Below are 19,841 nucleotides of genomic sequence, written 5' to 3'. Positions count from 1 at the left end.
AGGTCAAAGATCATAAACTATATTTTCAGACTCCACTGTGATAAAATGAGCAACTTTTCTTCAATATTTTTTTCTGTACGTCACACTAGTAAAAAGTTGGAATTTTTAGGGAATCATGGAATTCCAGCCATATGCGACAACCTAGAAACAGAGTGCACTAGAAAATTTTCTATAAAGCATCTTTTATGACTTTTTCTCAGTTTCGAAGTGTATTTTTCAATGACTTTTGCATCATGGGAGATCACCCAAGAAAAACTTTTGCATCGCTGAGGGGTTAAATAGCATGGTTTTATTAATTTTTCTTATAAATATATACAGTAGAGCCCCACTTAGCGCGAGATCAATTAGCGCGAACTGCAATTAGCGCGAGCCACCATCTACCAAGAAAAAAATTAATTAGCGCGAAAGCCTCAGTTAGCGCGAGCAGCCACCACAACTGAATTTTGAAAATTGCGCCAAGCCGCCATGATGCGCGGCACAAGCCGCCATGATGCGCGGCACAAGCCGCCATGATGTGCAGCACAAGCCTCCATGATGCGCGGCACAAGCCTCCATGATGCACGGCACAAGCCGCCATGATGCACGGCACAAGCCGCCATGATGCGCAGCACAAGCCACCATGATGCGCAGCAGCGTTGATACAGGGCAAGTGCTTTGTTTACGTTGTGGATGTGGATACCGGCAACTGACCTTGGCCGTGTGTGACGCACACCCGGAAAATTTGGATTTGCCGGTTGTCCAAGTGTGATACCGCCTTAAGGCAGCGAGGCCGCTGACCGGGTGAGCGGCGGCGATGACGTCATCGGACTCCCAGCGAATCACAAGCGTGTTTTCAGAGCTCAGCCAATCGTAGGGTTTTTTTTTTTCTAATGTGAGTGATTATTTTGAGTAAGTATCAAACCCAAAAGTCAGACCCACGTGTGCACCAAATATTTTTTTTTCATATTGGTTCTTTATTCAATTAGCGCGAATTCCGTTAGCGCGACCGCGTTCATCCACCTAATTCTCGCGCTAAATGGGGCTCTACTGTATGTATGTATGTATGTATATATATCTATATATATATATATATATATATATATATATATATATATATATATATATATATATATATATATATATATATATATATATATATATATATATATATATATATATATATATATATATATATATATATATATATATATATATATATATATATATATATATATATATATATATATATATATATATATATATATATATATATATATATATATATATATATATATATATATATATATATATATATATATATATATATATATAAAAATCTCAGGATTGTCTCTTACAGAGACAACCCGATGAGCAGGATCAGCTTCAGGCTAATGTGCCATGTGCCCGTATAGCAGGAGTTGGCGTTGACAGACTATGCAGGTAATATACGTCAAATCAGTCTCACAGGGTAGTCGCCGGTTTGACACAGTCGTTCCAGCAATATCCCATGATTCTGCGAAGACATTTATTACCAAAGGCATCAATCAGCCTCTCCAGTGTCCATGTCTCACAGAAAACAGAATAAGACAGGGATCACAAGGGATTTGATCTGGATCTTTGTCCTTCTGCACAGGTATCGACAACGCCATATACTCATGCTGAGCGAGTCCATAACACTGTGGGCCTAACCAATCTGCCATAAGACTTCCTGGCGAGACTCACAGTTGTTATGAATTACGATACCAAGGTATGTGAAATTTTCTGAGATCTCAATGTCCTCACCACATGCATGAACAGACTGTACTGTTTCATCCAGCAAACCTCAAAACACCTGTAACTTGGTTTTGGCCCAGGAGACCTGAAGTCTCAAGGGCTTCGCCTCCTCGTGCAGGGCTTCGAGAGCCATCACCAAAATCTCTAGCGACTCCACCAGGATTACTGCATCATTGGCAAAGACAAGGTCGGTGACCCTGGTATTGCCAATGGATGATCCACAATGACTGGTCCACAACTCTGCCTAGTACCCAATCCATACAAGTATTGAAAAGTGATGGGGCAAGGCCACAGCCCTGCCTCGCTCCTGCATTCAAGGGAAAGAAGCCGGAGACCACACGCAGAGCCCTCCAAGGCTGACCCCGAACCTGGTTCTGGAGGCGGGCGCACCCTCTGCACCCCCCCGACCCCCCCCCAAAAAAAGAGGGGCTAGGGGGCCCTTCCTCCTTTCGAGGTACAGGGGTCCCGTAGGCTTTGCCCTGCACCCGTCACTGATGGCAGGTGAAATTGGTTTTGTCATGCTATTTTACTTAAAATCGTAGTTTCCAAAAACCTATTGATGACATTAGGTGAGGGCTTGCTCTTCTTCAGAATTAGTGACACTGATACATTAACTTTTACATATGACAATTGTGGCCATAAAAAAGATAACACTTACCTGTGATTAAGCTCAGAATCCTCCTCGAACATACCAGCCTTCTTGAGATACTCTTCCAGCTCCCTGGTATGTTCTAAGTCTGATGCCTTTGGCTTGGCTAAGCTGATGGCTGATGTCATACCAAGAGTCCTACTGGAATCCATATTGCCTCAACTGAAAAAAGTGACAAAAATAATTTCAACTGATAAGTCTAACTATAAAAAAAAGTTTCCAAATGCAGTTAACCCCAGAATACCCATATGAAAAGGAATTGAAATCTGTACGTTTTCATGGCATGAAACACCAAAAAATTACAGTAAAAGTTTTAACAAAATTTAATTCCCTGAAAACCTTTATATAGTTTGAAACCTTGAAGGTCAAAAATAAAAATAAAATATATCTGAGTTGTGGAAGGGAGGATATAGCCATTATAAACTGCATAAATAATTAACATATTCCAAAATAATGTTTCTGTTGTCTACAGACTTAAAGCACTCCCAAAACACTTTACATAAGAGCATAATTGGTAGTTGACAACTCTGAGTATGGGGAAAGGGTAAAAATGTCATAAATCATTCCAGTTTTTGCAAAGCTAGTGACAACAACTAGAGGAGGCAGTGGCTGAATGGATAGCATGACGGCTCCGCATTCAGGACGATGCGAGTTCAATCCCCGCCCGGTGCCACCAAGCTGGGATTTTTCAGCCGCCGCCGAGTGGCTTAAAACTACCCACATACTGTCCAGAAGACCACCTATCAACCCGGACTTTAGATTCAGATTTAGATTTAGATGAGCTCCGGGAGGGCAGCATGAGCCAATGCAAGATGGCGCCACTATAAACACTCGCCTGCGCCAAAACGAGCTGGGCCAACCATCAGGATCCACCGGGAAGAAGCCTACCAGCGCAATAGGCCACGACATTAAAAAAAAAAAAAAAAAAAAAAATTTGACCTGGAGTGCTTATCAGAGCTAAACTATATATCCAAAGATTGAACCCATTGACAAATTTACAGTACCCTCCCGGGTTTTGCACTATCCGAGTTTCACGATCTTCGAGATTCGTGCTGTCCTAAATTATTACCAACCCAACTTTCGCGCATTATCACCCTGAGTTTCGTGCTGTTTTGACATGTATGGGTCGCATCTACTTACCATCGGCGTCTACACGCTGCCTTAACCCCTTCACTCTGGCGACGGTTACTGGTTGTCCTCTTCTAAACCTCTTAATCCTCTTCCATTTCCTCTTAATCCTCTTCTAAACTTCTTAAGAGGAAATGGAAGAGGATTAAGAGGAATTTAGAGGAGGATTGAGAGGTTTAGAAGAGGATTAATCCTCTTCCATTTCCTCTTGACCCTTTCCATACTGTGACGCCGACGTCTGCATCACGGATGGAAAGGGTTAAGAAATCTGTTTCACTGAAAATTTATCTTCTTTATTTCTAGGCCAATTATTACTATTTAATTATATTTTAATTGGGGTTCTTCCGAGATGGGTATGTGCGATTTGCAGCGGAATTCGAAGAATAGTTTTTCAGTTTTTACATTTTTTGCAGTTTTTTGACCCTTAAAAAAATTGAAACTAATCATAAAGTTTTTATCCAATTTTCATGATTTCCTAACACCATATACAACATTGTATTGCTTGCATTTGGAAGCCAGATTTTTTTTAATAAGATAAATATAAAAGTCAGGAAAAAAATAATTCTATATATATTTTTCCACCAAAAAAATCCTACAAAGAAATTCATAACTAATGTTTGAAGATATATAGAGCAAAAAATTCGGATTCAAAATTTACATCTTTTTATGCTCTTTTTTTTTTGGTGAAAAAACTTTTTTGATACGTTCAGAACTTTTGAAGTAGTTTCACATAATGTGCGAGCAACTTTAGAATCAAGAAAAAGCCACTTTTCTAATTTGTGATCTATATCACATTGTATGAACGGTGTTGGAGGCTATACTGGTCTCAGAGAGTTTTCTGCATAAAGTATTACTCCCAAGCATCTGGTCCCCTTCTCTTACAAGGATATTATCCATTCTTGATGGGGATATCAGGAGGTGCCAGCTATCCCTCAACACCAGGCTCGGATGTTGTAGTGGCCATAGAGATTCCTCGTGTCTCTAGCTGCCTCCTCCTGGCAGTTATAGTGCATTCTCTCCTCCTTTGGGCCTTCTTAGAAGGTCATGGCATGTTTACAAGCACGAAAACTGCGAGATTTCTGCAGGGAAAAGCTGTATACCCACGCGTGACAAAGGCGGGTTGATAGCTGAGACGTGTGAGGAAGCAGAGAGTACCCTACGGTTGTGACTTACGATCCAGAGTTGCCAGCTAGGAATGAGCGAACAGTGTTGAAACTTTCAAAAGAATTGGGGAAAATGTCAGTTTTTGGTGATTTTTCTGCCAAGCATACCATGCATAAGTGCATGTGACCTCAGCGTTCCGAGACGAGCTGCAGAGGTATAAATGGGTAATAAAACATTTTTTCAGACCCAATTTATCTACGTACATACAGTAATCCCTCGCCATATCGCGGTCTCGCTGTATCATGGATTTTTAAATTGTATTGTATCACAAATTTTTTGCTATATCGCGGGATTTTGCGGTAAAATAAGCATTTTCTTGCCTAAAAAATGAAAATGATGTAAATTAACGTAAGTAGGAACACACCTAAATAAGCACCTAAGTCACCCACCTATTTTTTATTTATTTTTCCGTTACGGCCTATTGTGCCGTTAGTCTTTTCCCTGGTTCACTCCTCACCCCCTTCCTTTCTTTCTTCTCCCTTTCCGTCCCCATATTTTTTTCCTTCCTTTTTTTCCTTTCCCCTCCCTCCCAGTGTTTCTCTTTTAATCTGTTTCCCTCCCACTCACACCCTTTCTCTCCCCCTCTTTCCTCACCTTTACCTGACCCTCCTTACCTCTCTCTTTTAATCTCTTTCCCTCCCACTCACACATTTTCTCTCCCCCTCTTTTCTCACCTTTACCTGACCCTCCCTACCTCTCTCTTTTAATCTCTTTCCCTCCCACTCACACCCTTTCTCTCCCCCTCTTTCCTCACCTTTACCTGACCCTCCCTACCTCTCTCTTCTTTTCCCGTCCCATTTCCTCCACTCATTTCCCTTATTTCCTCCTTTCTCACACCCTCTTATCTTTAGTCTTATCTCTCACTCTTCCTCCTTTTCTCCTTCCCCATTATATTATATGAACACACACACACACACACACACACACACACAGAAGGGGAAATGGGAAGGGTGAAAGGGGGGAGGGGCGGAAGTGAGAGTCAGGTCATGTGCTGACTGAAGCCCTGACCTAACTCTCCCTCAGGACCTCACCTGACTCTCCCTCAGGACCTGACATGACTCTCCCCACTGTCCCTCCCTCCCCACACCCTTCTTGTTTTCATCCTCTTTATCTCTCCCTGTTTCCTCCACTACTTTTCCTTTTTCTCCCTTCTTACATCCTCTATCGGTATTTTTTTCATGACTCACTTTGTTCCTCTCCTCCCTTTCCCCTTCTGTATTTACCTAACTGTGATATAAAAGAAGTGAGCTACTCTCATATTGTCCTTTCTCTGAGTATTCTTCCGCCCCGCTCAACAAACTAATTCCTGCGCGAAGTTAGTAATTACGAAGCAAATGTCAAAAGTCGAAACAAGAATTATAGAATCATTTATTGGGACCGCGTCGTAACAACGAAACGTCGTAAGAAGTGTTTATAAGAGTGTGGGAAAGGTCAGTAGGAGTGTGGGAAAGATTTGTAAGAGTGTGGGGAGGGTTTATGAAGCCTTAAAAAACATATAAATAATTAAAAAAATACAAGGTCGCTACTTCGCGAATTTTCGCCTATCGCGAGGGGTTCTGGAACCTAACCCCTGCGATAGACGAGGGATTACTGTATATGATAGTATACCATTAGAAAGGCCGTGCTTTCTGTAATTCTACGGAAATTTTTTGCTGAAAACAATTTTTTGGAGGTAAACCCTTGAAACAGACCCCTTAACCCTGTTGTCTGCAGCCTTTCCGGATTTTCACTCGCCACGACCCTAGGGTCGTGGTTTCCTCATGAGTAAACATCATCGAAAGAATGATATATACTCTGCGGCTCCCAGCAGCACGAATCACAAACACTTATACACAATCACAACAATTGTTGTATGTGAGGCACTACCCCACCCAATGTTAGCCTTGATATCTTATCATTAGCAAAAATATTTTGCATTACAACTGCTCATACTCTACCACCACTCCTACTTTCTGGATAAGAGAGAGAGAGAATGTGCATATGTGTGTGGTATGTGAGATATGTGTCTGTGTGTGTATGTATATGTATGTATATGTATATATATGTATGTGTGTATATGTATATATATATATATATATATATATATATGTATATATATATATATATATATATATACATATATATATATATATATATATAGATATATATATATATATATATATATATATATATATATATATATATATATATGTATATATATATATATATATATATGTATATGTATGTGTTTATATGTGTATTTATCTATACATGTATGTATATGTATGTGTTTATATGTGTATTTATCTATACATGTATGTATATGTATGTGTTTATATGTGTATTTATCTATACATGTATGTATATGTGTGTTTATATGTGTATTTATCTATACATGTATGTATATGTATGTGTTTATATGTGTATTTATCTATACATGTATGTATGCATGTGAATTTTGTGCATAATTTTATGCATAAATGCATTAATGAATGTTTATGTGTGTATGTGTATGCATAGCTGGGCATTATCGCGATACTTTATCGCAATACTTTATCGCTGATAACAAAATCGGGTTATCAACCATCCGCTACTTATTTAAATATATATCAGTATCTTCGTTACTTTTGTAACCAAACTAGCGATAATCGCAACTTTTTTATGCGTCACAGAAAAATAAAATAAAAATGTTCTCTCCTCCCTACTGTGCATGCGTGGCCCGGGCGACCGGTGTTGTATGAAAAAACTCTCGGGGTATGAAATATCTTCGGTGAAGAGATTTCATATTTAGATCAACATTAAAACACAAGGTTATTTTTTATGTTACTCAAAAATCAATATATCAAAAAGAAAAATCATTTAACTTTGCCCAAAAAATGATTATTCACTGCCTCAAATTTGATATTCCATATTCGTTTGTGAGCATGCCATGGTATTGATGGCACCTGGTGTTATGTTATTTGGTGTCCCATCGTTAAAAGCTGGCGCTTTTGTTTACAAACACTGGTCTCTCGAGAACTGCGCATGTTCAGATCAGTAAGTGTAGCCCTGTACAGTCTCACAAAGCTTTTTAACACATTAAGAGTTGCTGAAAGGCTGAATCAGACATACAGAACCACCATCCTTGCTATTTCTAGAACAACACTCTGTACATATAAATACAAATCGTACAGAGTGTCGTTCTAGAAACAGCGAGGATGGTGGTAGTGGTACTGTATGTCTGTACAGGTCTACGCTTGCTGGTCTGAGCATGCTCAGTTCACGAGAGACCAGTGTTTGTAAACAAAAGAGCCAGCTTTTGACGGTGGGGACGCCAAATAACACAACACCGGTTCAGGCGTTTCTAGTATTACCATCCATATGTACGTGTCAACGTGTGGTTTTCAGGTTTTGTAAGTTTTCTAAAATACAGATAATGAAAATTTGAATTCATCTATGTTTTTTTATTTGAAATATCAATATAGTATCGTTTTCGCCTATTGGACTTATCGCTAGCTGGTATCGGAATTGTGGATTTATATCGGGTATCGTTTATCGGTTATCACCGATAAGGTTTTCCATTATCAGTTATCGGTTATCGGGAATAAGGTTTTCTGTTATCGTGCCCAGCTATGTGTGTGCGTATATATGTGGGTATATGGAAGTGTGTGCATATATGCATGTGAGCGTGTATGTCTTTATATATGCATGTAAATTTGTATTCATATATGTGCATTTGTGTGTATGTGTATGTAGGTGTATATATTCAAGCATATGTATATATGTGGATGTATATGAATATGTATGCAACTATGCATGGGCACTATGCGTATGTGATGTGTATGTGTATGTTTGTATTTTACGGATATTACTATAATATAATTCTTGATGGAAGGCTAAATAGTCTGCTTAGAAGTTACAAAGAGGCCTGTCAAAAACATCAGTTTAATGGGCCTAGCCACATCAAAACCATTTCTTTGAAGGTATTTAAACAAAATATGTATTATATGGCTAATAAACTTTTGAATTTGAATTTGAGAGAGAGAGAGAGAGAGAGAGAGTAATAAAAGTTTGTTTCATAAGCCTTTTTTCCACTAATATATTAATTTTTTTTTTTTATTATTTACCGAATGAATTGTCAGGCAAATATTCGTTGCAATATACAGTCACCTCTTAATTAGCATGAGGGTTACGTTCCTGTAGATATTGTGTTATTTAAAATCGCGTTATTTAAACATAATTTCCCCATAAGAAACAATAGTAATAGGGGGGTTACATCCCTGGGCACTGGGAAAATCTGCCTATTTTGGGGATTTTGTTACTCTAACCTTAAAAAAAACATTACTAATACATTAGTAGGTCACAGAAATAACAAAAACACACGTTCTCATTTTATTTACATTTGTACTTCACTTTCAACACTCGACACTTGCGTTGGCCACCGTCCCTCCATAGAAAGATTGCCCATTTTTCCTCCACATTGTCAACCTCAAAAAAAGTACCCCATTGTGCTTCCTCAAAATGTTTCCTAAGTTGTTCAAAATTTGCCTTATTGAAGTTGAACCATTCTTTCCTGATGTCCTCATTCCTAATTTTTCTACCTCCTTCTCTTAATATGTATTCCCTCTTCCCTATAGGGCTCTTATACAGTACCCTCTCGAGTTTCACGCTCGCTTTGTTCCGAAGATTTAGCGCTAAACTCGAGGATCGCGAAACTCGAGGTATTGAAAACAGTGAAAAAGAGCTTATCTGTTCCGTCCCGTGTATTTTTATTTTTTTTATTTTTTTATTTTTTTATTTTTTTACATGTGGGCTATGACATCGGTAGACTATCCTTCTGGGCCTGATGGTCGGCCCCGAGTCTGTCATGGCGCAGGCAACTGTCTATTGGGGCGCTATTATAATTGGCTCATGCTGCCCCCCGAAGCTCACTTTTTTTTCCTCCTTTACTTCCTTGGAAAAAGGAAGAAAACAGGAAGAGAGAACGGGTCGTTTTAAAGCCACAGATGAAGCCTTACAATTGGCTGAGCCCTGAAAACACGCTTGTGATTCGCTAAGAGTCCGATGATGTCATCACCGGTGCTCACCCAGTCAGCGGCCTCGCTGCCTTGGGGCAGTGTCGCACTGGACGTTTTCTCCTAACCGTTGTGGCTACTGGTAACTCCCATGCGCCCATCCGGGAGCAAGTTGTCGGTTGTCCATAAACTTCTGGTGTCACACTGGGCCATTTTCTTCCCACCGCGTTGGCGGCAGCTTGGGCAACCGGCAAATCTAACTTTTCCGGGCCAAGGTTGGTTGCCCGTATCCACATCCACAACGTAAACAAAGCACTTTCCCTGTACTGACATGGCGTCGTCTGCTAAAGTAAGGGATGTCGCAGCTTGTGAGGCCATTACCCAAGTTATGGACTTGTTGCATCAGTTAAATGGCAGGAAGAAGCTGTTGTGGGTGTGGTGTGTCTGTGGTTCCTCCATGCCAGTTCTCATTGTCACCACTGTGCGTGAGCGGCAAACCCACCCATCTAGACTCTGACCACATAAACACGTGGATCGAGTAACAACAAAGACACACACACACACACACCAGACTCATCATGAACCATGGCAGATGTTTCTCAAAAAACTGCTGCTCCCTCCACCGAGATTCCTTCAAGTAAGGAGCATGTAAACATCATTTGGCATAAAGTGTTACTTCAGAGAGCCCCACTGAATTACAGAACATGATATATTTCACAGATAATCATGGATGGGAAGGTATTGAAAATCTCACACCCTATCAATGTTTTATAAAACTGTTCCCTGAAGAAACTTTTGAGCTATATTTTTCTGTTTTTGGTACAATACTGCAATTTATATTTCTGATGAATTGAATTTTATAGGATATAATTTCAGTACATTTTTTTCATATAATAAATGCTATGTGGGAAGAAATTTGTTTGATTTTCCTTCTTTCCTCCAAGGAAATTTTACATAAATGGTGCCAACTTTATATCAATAAAACAAGGTTTTGCACTGAGTAGTGTCACAATATGGCAGCAACACCAATTTACAAGCATTTTCTTTAGTCTAAGTCCCCATAACAATGAAGTGAATGAAGTATTTTACATTTTAGCAGAGATATATTTTATCATTTTTTCTATTTTTTTGCCAGTTTTGTAACAATTTTTTACTTTTTTCAAAACTTCACACATTTTCTAAGAAAAACAAATGCCATTTATGAAAAAGGTAAGGTCTTTTCTCGATGTACAAGTCATATAAAGCCAATTGGTGCGTTTTCTTTTTTTGAGGGTATATGACGCAACCTTGAAAAAAAAAAAAAAATGCCCTATCACAGCCAAAGGGTTAATAATTAAAAATTAGTGATTAAAATCTTCAAATGGGTATTACATAATCTTATTTTTATCTTAATGCAACCATTTAATCATGTATTTGTGTGTTTATTTCTAAAAAGTATTATGCTTTCACAATGTGCCTAATTTTTAAATGTTTATTTTGACATTGGAAAATTGACTTAGTGTTTTTTTTCGGTTCTCAAAGCAATGTACGGGTACAGAAATATTATGATAATGTGTAATACTTAATACTGTGTTATTTCTTACGATAATGCGATAAAATGAAAATTGCAAAACTTTGAGCGCGTATATCTTGAAACTTTGTTTTGGTGGGGATGCCCCTGTCTCTAAACGCTTCATATGTCAAAGCATTTGTGATTAGATTATGTATCGTCTATTTTGGGGGGTTTATATCATGGCACAAATTTGGTCCGTCACTGCTACACGGTAAAGCCACAAATTTGGCCCGTCGCTGCTACCGGGTTAAGCAGAACCCCGAAGTGAAAGGATTATTGTTTACTCATAAACAGGGCTACTGCTTACGAATGTGAAAAAATGTGACCTCTTACAAGACAACTAATACTTAATTATTTGAAACATTAATACCAAACTGATGATTCCATATTACATATTGCTAAATTGCCAAATCATATTACCAAATAGTTAATAGAAACAGTACTCCCTAAAACACTCACTTGGGTAAGTGCCAAGAAAGCCAAATCAGCTCCCGTCTGCTCCTGTTGGCTGTTTGCATTAAACCTAAGAAGAGAGAAGGAGTTAATGAATGGGAAACACTCCAATATTCATGCAGTCAAAGAGAAGACTGAAGAATTTAGTTAAAATATCAAGAACAAATACTCTAGTCTACTAGACAAGGTTAACCTGGTAGCAGCAACAGGCCAAATTTGTGCCATGATATAAACCCCCCAAAGTAGATGACACATAATCTGATCACAAATGCTTTGATATATATTATGAAATGGTTTGTGTGAGGGGTGATTTTTTCGCATTTTTCTCACTTGGAGGGACCATTAAGAAACATGATCCCCGCTGCTACCAGGTTACAGAAGATATAGCGCAAGCAAATGAAAATTAATTAAGATTGTAATATAAGGAGTACTAAAAGAGGAAAGATTCCAGTAAACAGTGGCAGTAAACTTAGATTTGAATAATGGGGGCAGTCAAGGGGCCCAGGTCTAACTCTTTTGTCTCTGTCTGTCAACATCTATCTTTCCTTCCTGCTGGAAGTACGCCTACATACAGCCTGTGCCTAAGATGGGTGACCGCTCCAATCCCTTAAACTACCGTCCTATAATTTAATAGCGTCTTCCATTTAGCGTAACCCGTTTCTGGGTCGTGATCTATAGAGTCCCTTGATAGATAGAGTCCCGACAACCTAAGATTTGGATGCCATTATTGGCCCTGTTTACACTGCGCTTTTCAAATGATAGCAAACACTTTTTTTTTTTTTGTACAGTAAAACCTCACCATTAAGTTTTCGGTGAAAATGTGTCATATTTGGGAGCGTCATTTGTTGGGATGAGTTTCTTAATGGTAACATATGGCAACCTTTCTAAGGAGCATAGATGAGGACCTTTGAGCAAATTTTAGTTTTCAGCCTACTCTGACGGGAGAGGAAAAAAATAGTTTTCTTGGTGTAACTCAGGAACTAATAGGTGTATGAGGATTTTCAGGATACCATAAGAATCCTCACGAAATTCCACCTCGAAACATATATTCAGCTAAAAAAGTTGGCTCACAAAATTTCGAGCTAGTGAGTGGGGAAGAGTTGGTACTAAGGATTTGTTGTCTACAATACTATGTACAGAGACTTGAAACAAGTTTGTATTGTTTATATATTACATTTTCCTCAATTTTTATTTGCACATGTTCTAGTGCAAGTCTTTATGAAGCCATTGATATCAAATTTATTGGGGTACGATATATCTGTGAGGGTAAAATATGTCCGGGAATGTAGAGTATTGCGGCGGCAAAAAAAGGCTGGTTGGGCCTGAGAAATGCATGGTGAGTGGAATAGAAACTTATTGGAAACTTACAGTGTGCGAGAGGGTTAATATGAAAACATGCAGATTTAAATGATGCACATAAAAAAACTCACTATGGCTGGGCCAAAACAGCGCCCCGCACCGTATCTGGGATCGCCACGCGCGACAAATTTCAAATGTTGCTAGAATATAACAAGTTTTCAGCCATAGACTCAACATAATCATCATGTATTATACATGAAAACATGCAGAATTAAATAGTGCACATAAAGAAACATAAATTAATTTATAATTTTGAGATATAAGCATAAATATAGAGATAAAATAACTCGTATACAGTAAACCCTCAGTTATCCATGTGCACCGTATCCGACCTTGCCCGTATCCGGGAGTTTTAAAAAATATTAGATTTTTTCCAAAAAAAATTTAAAAATTGTCACGCGCTGCCAAAAGTCATTCAAACTGCCTGCGTGATGCCTCTAAACTCTGCCCGGGCGCATATTTACGAAAGGTTGTTACGTTTCTGTCCCGCGGAGGCTAGCCCCACCCCCTGCAGTGATGGCACGCGTGATATTTCCTGATTGGCTGCTGCCTCCCTCCTTCCCCTCTCTTCCCCCACTCCCTCTGCAGCCTCGCTCTCTCTCGCTCTTTCCCTCCCTCCTCCAGCATATACTGTGTAATTTGTGTGTTGTGTTTTTTGTGTTACTCATCGAGTAGCCCCTCTTCGTCTTTTTCCTTTTCCTATGACAAATCTGCCACTCTCTCTCTCTCTCTCTCTTAGATGCAGAGAGAGAGAGAGAGAGAGAGAGAGAGAGAGAGAGAGAGAGAGAGAGAGAGAGAGGCAAGGAGGCAGAGACAAAGCCAGAGACCTGCCTGCCTGCCTGCTGTTATGGTCCTCCATGCCATTTATTTATCATTTATATCTACATTTATATCTATACCTTATATATATATATATATATATATATATATATATATATATATATATATATATATATATATATATATATATATATATATATATATATATATATATACACAAGTTTGGTTTCTTTACGTTTTTTAAATAACGCAGGGTCCAAAATCCAAACAAATGTTTAATTTACATGTTTTTTTCACTTATACGCGATATTTTATGGAGTGGCCATCAGATGTCTCACGCAACTGGACTCACACGGCGTCACGGCCACACAGCTGAGCTCAGTTCTTCCCGCGTGCCACTTGAACAACAATACAGTACCCACGCTGCCACGCTACTCAACAATAGGGGCGGGCAGGTACCGGTACCAGACTGCTCGGTACCGGTACCAATACTAGCCAGCCACTCATTATGTCCCTCATTTCTTCCTCACACAAGTGAGGCTGAGACTGAGTGCCTGAGTGGATATCTCGGTGATATGGATATTCTCTCTCTCTCTCTCTCTCTCTCTCTCTCCACTGAATGAAGTGAATAAGCATATTATTCCCACCATCACTGGTAGGTTATGACAGACAGCTGTTTGCTGTGTGGGTGTGGTTGTGTGGTTTGTGAACAATGCAAATGGCGGCCAGACTGGTACTGCGCGAAATAACTCCTCGTACAAGACTCATGATGTACAGTTTCTGATATCATATTTACCCCATCATTCTCACTAATATTAATAATCAATAATGAACACAGATATTTTTTTCCGAAATATTATTTTTTATGTAGCTTGTACTGCTCCTTAGTCATACAATCTTAAGCCACCTGTGACATCAAGATCAAGATCATACAAATGGCGCCCGACGGAAAAACGGGATAACAGCAGGGCATGGGCGATCCTCCACCGATTTCATTTTTGTATAGTAGTTATTAGATCGCCCTGTATTCTTTGGTAACATATTATAAGACAGCCATGGACTATGAAGGATTATAAACAATAATAAAGGTAAGTTTGCCGCTGTTATTGGATAAGACGAAAAACAGACCCTTAAAAACACCCCAAAGAAGAAAAAAAATCATTAAAAATTTGTACATTCGGCGTATAATGCGCAGGGCTAAATTTTCAGGCATTTTTTATGTGAAAAAGGTGCGTGCTATACACCGAAAAATACAGTATTTATTTTTCGACAGAAACCTACCTCTTGTTTGATTTACATTGTTTTTGATTTACGCGACCTCTTCAAGGACGCAATACTCACATAAATCGAGTTACCTATATATATATATATATATATATATATATATATATATATATATATATATATATATATATATATATATATGTATATATATATATATATATATATATATATATACATTTATATATATATAATATTTATATTTATATATATAAATATATATATATATATATATATATATATATATATATATATATATATATATAGAGTGTGTATATAGAAATATACGTATATTTATTTAACATTTTTATTAACCCTCTCGCGCACGATGACACGTTTCGCGTCATCAAAGGTAAAAGGTCCTGGCGCACGATGACGTGAAACGCGTCATAGAAGTTAAAAAAATTATTAAAAATTAAGTTTTCGGTGGAAGTGCGTCAAATTTGGAGTGTCATTTGTTGGGATAAGTTTCTTAATGGTAACGTATGGCAACCTTTCTAAGGAGCGTAAATGAGGAGCATGGAGCGATTTTTAGTTGTTAGCCTACTCTGACGGGAGAGGAAAAAATACAGTTTTCTTGGAGTAACTCAGGAACTATTAGGCGTATGAAGATTTTGAGAATACCATAAGAATCCTCACTAAATTCCGCTTCGAAACATATATTCAGCTAAAAAAGTTGGCCCACAAAATTTCGAGATAGCAAGTGGGGAAGAGTTGGTACTTAGGATTTATTGTCTACAATACTCTATACGGAGACTTGAAACGAGTTTCTATTGTTTATATATATTTTTTCCTCTATTTTTATTTGCGCATGTTCTAGTATAAGTCTTTAAGAAGCCATTGATACCAAATTTATTGGGGTACGATATATCTGTGATGGTAAAATATGTACTGGAATATAGAGTTTCGCGGCGGCAAAAAAAGGCTGGTCGGTCCTGAGAGATGCATGGTGAGTGAAAGAGAAACTTACTGGAAACTTGCTGTGCGCGAGAGGGTTAAGTGATGTAGGCGAAAGTTGGGTTTTCAGGTCCGAAGACTTAACCTACACCATATTCGGGTTTTTCTCATATCCGGGTGCCCCCGTGGCTCTATTAACCTGGATACCAGAGCGTTTACTGTATTGGCTAAAGCGAGCCAGGATGCAGCATGCGTGTCCTCGGATATGGTACGGGGCATGCAAGGACGCAGTATACGCGTCGTTGTGTTGAAGGGGTTAAGTTTGCATATCATATTTTATTATTATTATTTTACATCGTAATTCTAGTTGTTATATTTTAGTACAGTAGAGCCCCATTTAACGCAAGAATTAGGTGGATGAACGCGGTCGCGCTAACTGAATTCTTGCTAATTGACTAAAGTAACCAATATGAAAAAAAATTATTTGGTTCACACATGGGTCTGACTTATGGGGTTGATAATTACTCAAAATAATCACTCACATAAAAAAAAACAAAAAAACCTACGATTAGCTGAGCTCTGAAAACACGCTTGTGATTCGCTGGGAGTCTGATGACGTCATCGCTGGCGCTCGCCGGTCAGCGGCCTCGCTGCCTTAATGCAGTATCACACTGGCCGTTTTCTTCTAACCGTTGTGGCTACTGGCAACTCCCGTGCGCCCATCCGGGAGCGAGTTGTCGGTTGACCATAAGCTGGTGTCACACCGAGCCCTTTTCTTCCCACCACGTTGGCGGCAGCTTCGGCAAATGGCAAATCCAAATTTTCCGGGTGTGCGTCACACACGGCCAAGGTCAGTTGCCTGTATCCACATCCACAACATAAACAAAGCACTTGTCCTGTATCAACATGATGTTGTCTGCTAAAGTAAGGGCTATCGCGGCTTGTGCCGCGCATCATGGCGGCTTGGCGCAATTTTCAAAATTCAGTCGTGGTGGCTGCACGTGCTAACTGAGGCTTTCGCGCTAATTATTTTTTTTCTTGGTAGATGGTGGCTCGCGCTAATTGATCTCGCGCTAAGTGGGGCTCTACTGTATATTTTTTAAATATAAGGAAGTGTGAAAATATTTAATTTGTGCTCTACATCGTATTTTTAGTTGAAATATTTTGTACATTTTTCCAACAAAGGAAAGTGTGTCTTGCGCGTACGGTCAGGTTTGGTGTACAACCATCCGCTGGTTTGTTTGAGTACAGGCATGGTCAAGCGACTTCACTCAATTTTCTTCTTGACTGGTGATATTTTATATGAAGTGGTGGTAAGTAGTCTTACTGTTATACAATGTTACTTTAGAAAAGAGTTACCGTTGTTGGTGTAGATGCGATTACCATTTTGTTTACGTTTGCAGAGGTTGAGGTTTAATTTAAGTACAGTCAAACCTCTGTTTATGAGTGCCTTAGTTAACGAGTGTTTTGATTTATGAGCAAAAAAAATTACAAAACATGCCTAGGTTTACGAGCGGTGACTTGGTATACGAGCATCTATTTGTACATTTTTTTTTTTTTTTTTAAGTTGTCGCCACCTCCTGGATTGGGACATGGGCTATGTGGAGGCCATCGGGGTCAAACGCGTATGTTCCTCCGTGGAGGGACCACAAACCCTTGCCTGGTGACGGCTCATGAACGGGAGGGGAGAATGCCAATAGACTGACTCTATCGGCTGACGTCAGCCTGGCCACCCAAGTCGGTCTTTCGACGAGGACTGGCGTGTTTTTTGTACAAGTCAAAGACGTGAGAGTGGGCTCCCTTTGTTCGCCACAATACAAGGTTTGCCACCTGGAGCCCAAAAAATAAGGAACGCAGCATCCCATTCTCCAATACAGAACAAATCGATATTTTACGGAACAGGTGGCAACCCTAAAATTTCTCTAGCCTGCCATGACTGACAGCAGCTGCTGGTGAAGGCAGGAGGAAGGGACGTTATGACGTGCATTTTACACGTACAGTCAAGTCACGTATAGCGCGGTTAATTTGGTTCTGAGCAATGGCCGCGCCATAGGAAACCGCATCATAGGAATAACTAAACCCATGGAGAAAATACAATTTGGTTCTGGCCCTTGCCATTTTGCCTAACCCACACCCATATATATATATATATATATATAGATATAGATATATAGATATATTTATATATATATATATATATATATATATATATATATATATATATATATATATATATATATATATATATATATATATCTATATAATTTTTTTTTTTTTTTTTTCCCCCCGAGTGCACCAGTAGGCATTATCTGCCTTTGGATGTTGTTCAGTCCGAGATGAGCCCGCGCCCAAATGTGGAACAAATGGCATTCCGTATTTTAAGAAAAGGGTGGCATGTTGGCAACCCTAGTTTCCGTTCGCGTTGTAAACTCGTAGAGATAATATCCGTGCACTTATATCCGTTTGCATATGTGCTTTGGTGTGCGATCTTAAGTGCTTTCAGCACTACAGTGTGTGTGTTCTCTGTGCTTTAACAATGTCCCCAAGAAGGATGGTTAACCCCATTACTACGGACGAGCCAAAACAGCGCCCCGCGCAGTATCTGGGATCGCTGCACGCGCCAAATTTCAAATGTCGCTATAGAATATAACAAGTTTTCAGCCATTAATTCAACATAATCATCATGTATTATATATCCAAACATGTAGAATTAAATGGTGCACATAAAGAAACATAAATTAATTGATAATTTTGATATGTAAGCATAAATATAGATGAAATAACTTGTATATTGGCTAAAGCGAGCTAGTATGCAGTATGCGCATCCTCGGATATGGTACGGGGCACGCAAGGACGCAGTATACGCGTCCTCGTGTTGAAAGGGTTAAAAGGAATGGTGCTGTAAAGAAGAAAACATGACGGCGGATACTATGCTTGCAACAGGAACACGGTACAAGCCTCGGCAGCTTGCATGCCCTCCTGGACGTAACTGTGACTCCCATTCACCCTCCAACTCGGACAACACGTCGGGTTAGCTTCACGTTGGTGGTCAATCATAGTTCCGGTACCTCGAGAATAGGGAAACCATGGTTTCTAAACTCTAGTGCGAAGCTATTAATCAGTAAAATTACTTTAAGTCTGGATAAAATAACATGTGAAATAATTTCTATATATTTTTTTTTGAGATATGGGACGCATTAATGGAATTTACATTAATTTCAATGGAGAAATTCGTTTTGGTTTATGAGTGTTTTGGTGTGCGAGCAAAATTCCAGAATGAATTAAACTCGTAAACCGAGGTATGACTGTATCACTGCACTTCAGCACTAAAACTCCACTAGCCAGTAACCCAGGGCTGAACTTTGATCTTATAAGATGCAGGCTGATTTTCTTGGGCATTTTTTTGGAAAAAAGTGCATCTTTAGACCGTTAAATATGGTATATATACCAGACATCACAGGGTAGTGGCAAGTAAGCATAATAAGGCTCAAAATAGTTGCCTCTAACAAAATACTATACAGTACCCTCCTGAGTTTCGCGCTTGCTTTGTTCCGAAGGTATGGCGCTAAACTTGAGGATCGCAAAACTCGGGGTATTGAAAACACTGAAAAAGCACTCATTTGTCAGCCCATGGAGCTGACTTTTTTTCCCCACTTTACTCCCTTGTTATCTCAAAATATGTACCTTGGAAAAAGGAAGAAAATGTGAAGAGAGAACGGGTCATTTTGAAGCCTCAGCTGAAGGCGGCCGGCTTATGATTGCCTGACAGTTCTGAAAACACGCTTGTGATTTGTCAAGTCCGATGACATCATCGCAGGGGCTCACCCAATCAGCGGCCTCTAACTATGACGGA

At 39.2% G+C, this 19,841-nt stretch overlaps 1 protein-coding gene across 1 annotated transcript in view; it reads right to left on the bottom strand.

Moving 5' to 3' along the window:
- The window catches only part of LOC127005783 (poly(A) polymerase type 3-like), a 179,000-nt gene that overhangs the window by 147,005 nt on the left and 12,154 nt on the right, over positions 1 to 19,841 (bottom strand). Inside the window, exons 3-4 of the mRNA XM_050874885.1 lie at positions 11,678 to 11,741; positions 2,411 to 2,563 (exon numbers count right to left, since the gene is read on the bottom strand). Coding sequence (XP_050730842.1) covers positions 2,411 to 2,553 — 143 coding nt within the window. The 5' untranslated portion in view covers positions 2,554 to 2,563; positions 11,678 to 11,741. The remainder of the gene's footprint in view (positions 1 to 2,410; positions 2,564 to 11,677; positions 11,742 to 19,841) is intronic.

This window comes from Eriocheir sinensis, chromosome 31 (assembly GCF_024679095.1).
Source record: "Eriocheir sinensis breed Jianghai 21 chromosome 31, ASM2467909v1, whole genome shotgun sequence".
In the NCBI taxonomy this organism is placed as follows: domain Eukaryota; kingdom Metazoa; phylum Arthropoda; class Malacostraca; order Decapoda; family Varunidae; genus Eriocheir; species Eriocheir sinensis.
Note: the sequence above shows the minus strand (reverse complement) of the source record. Positions and strands in the feature narration are given on the sequence as shown.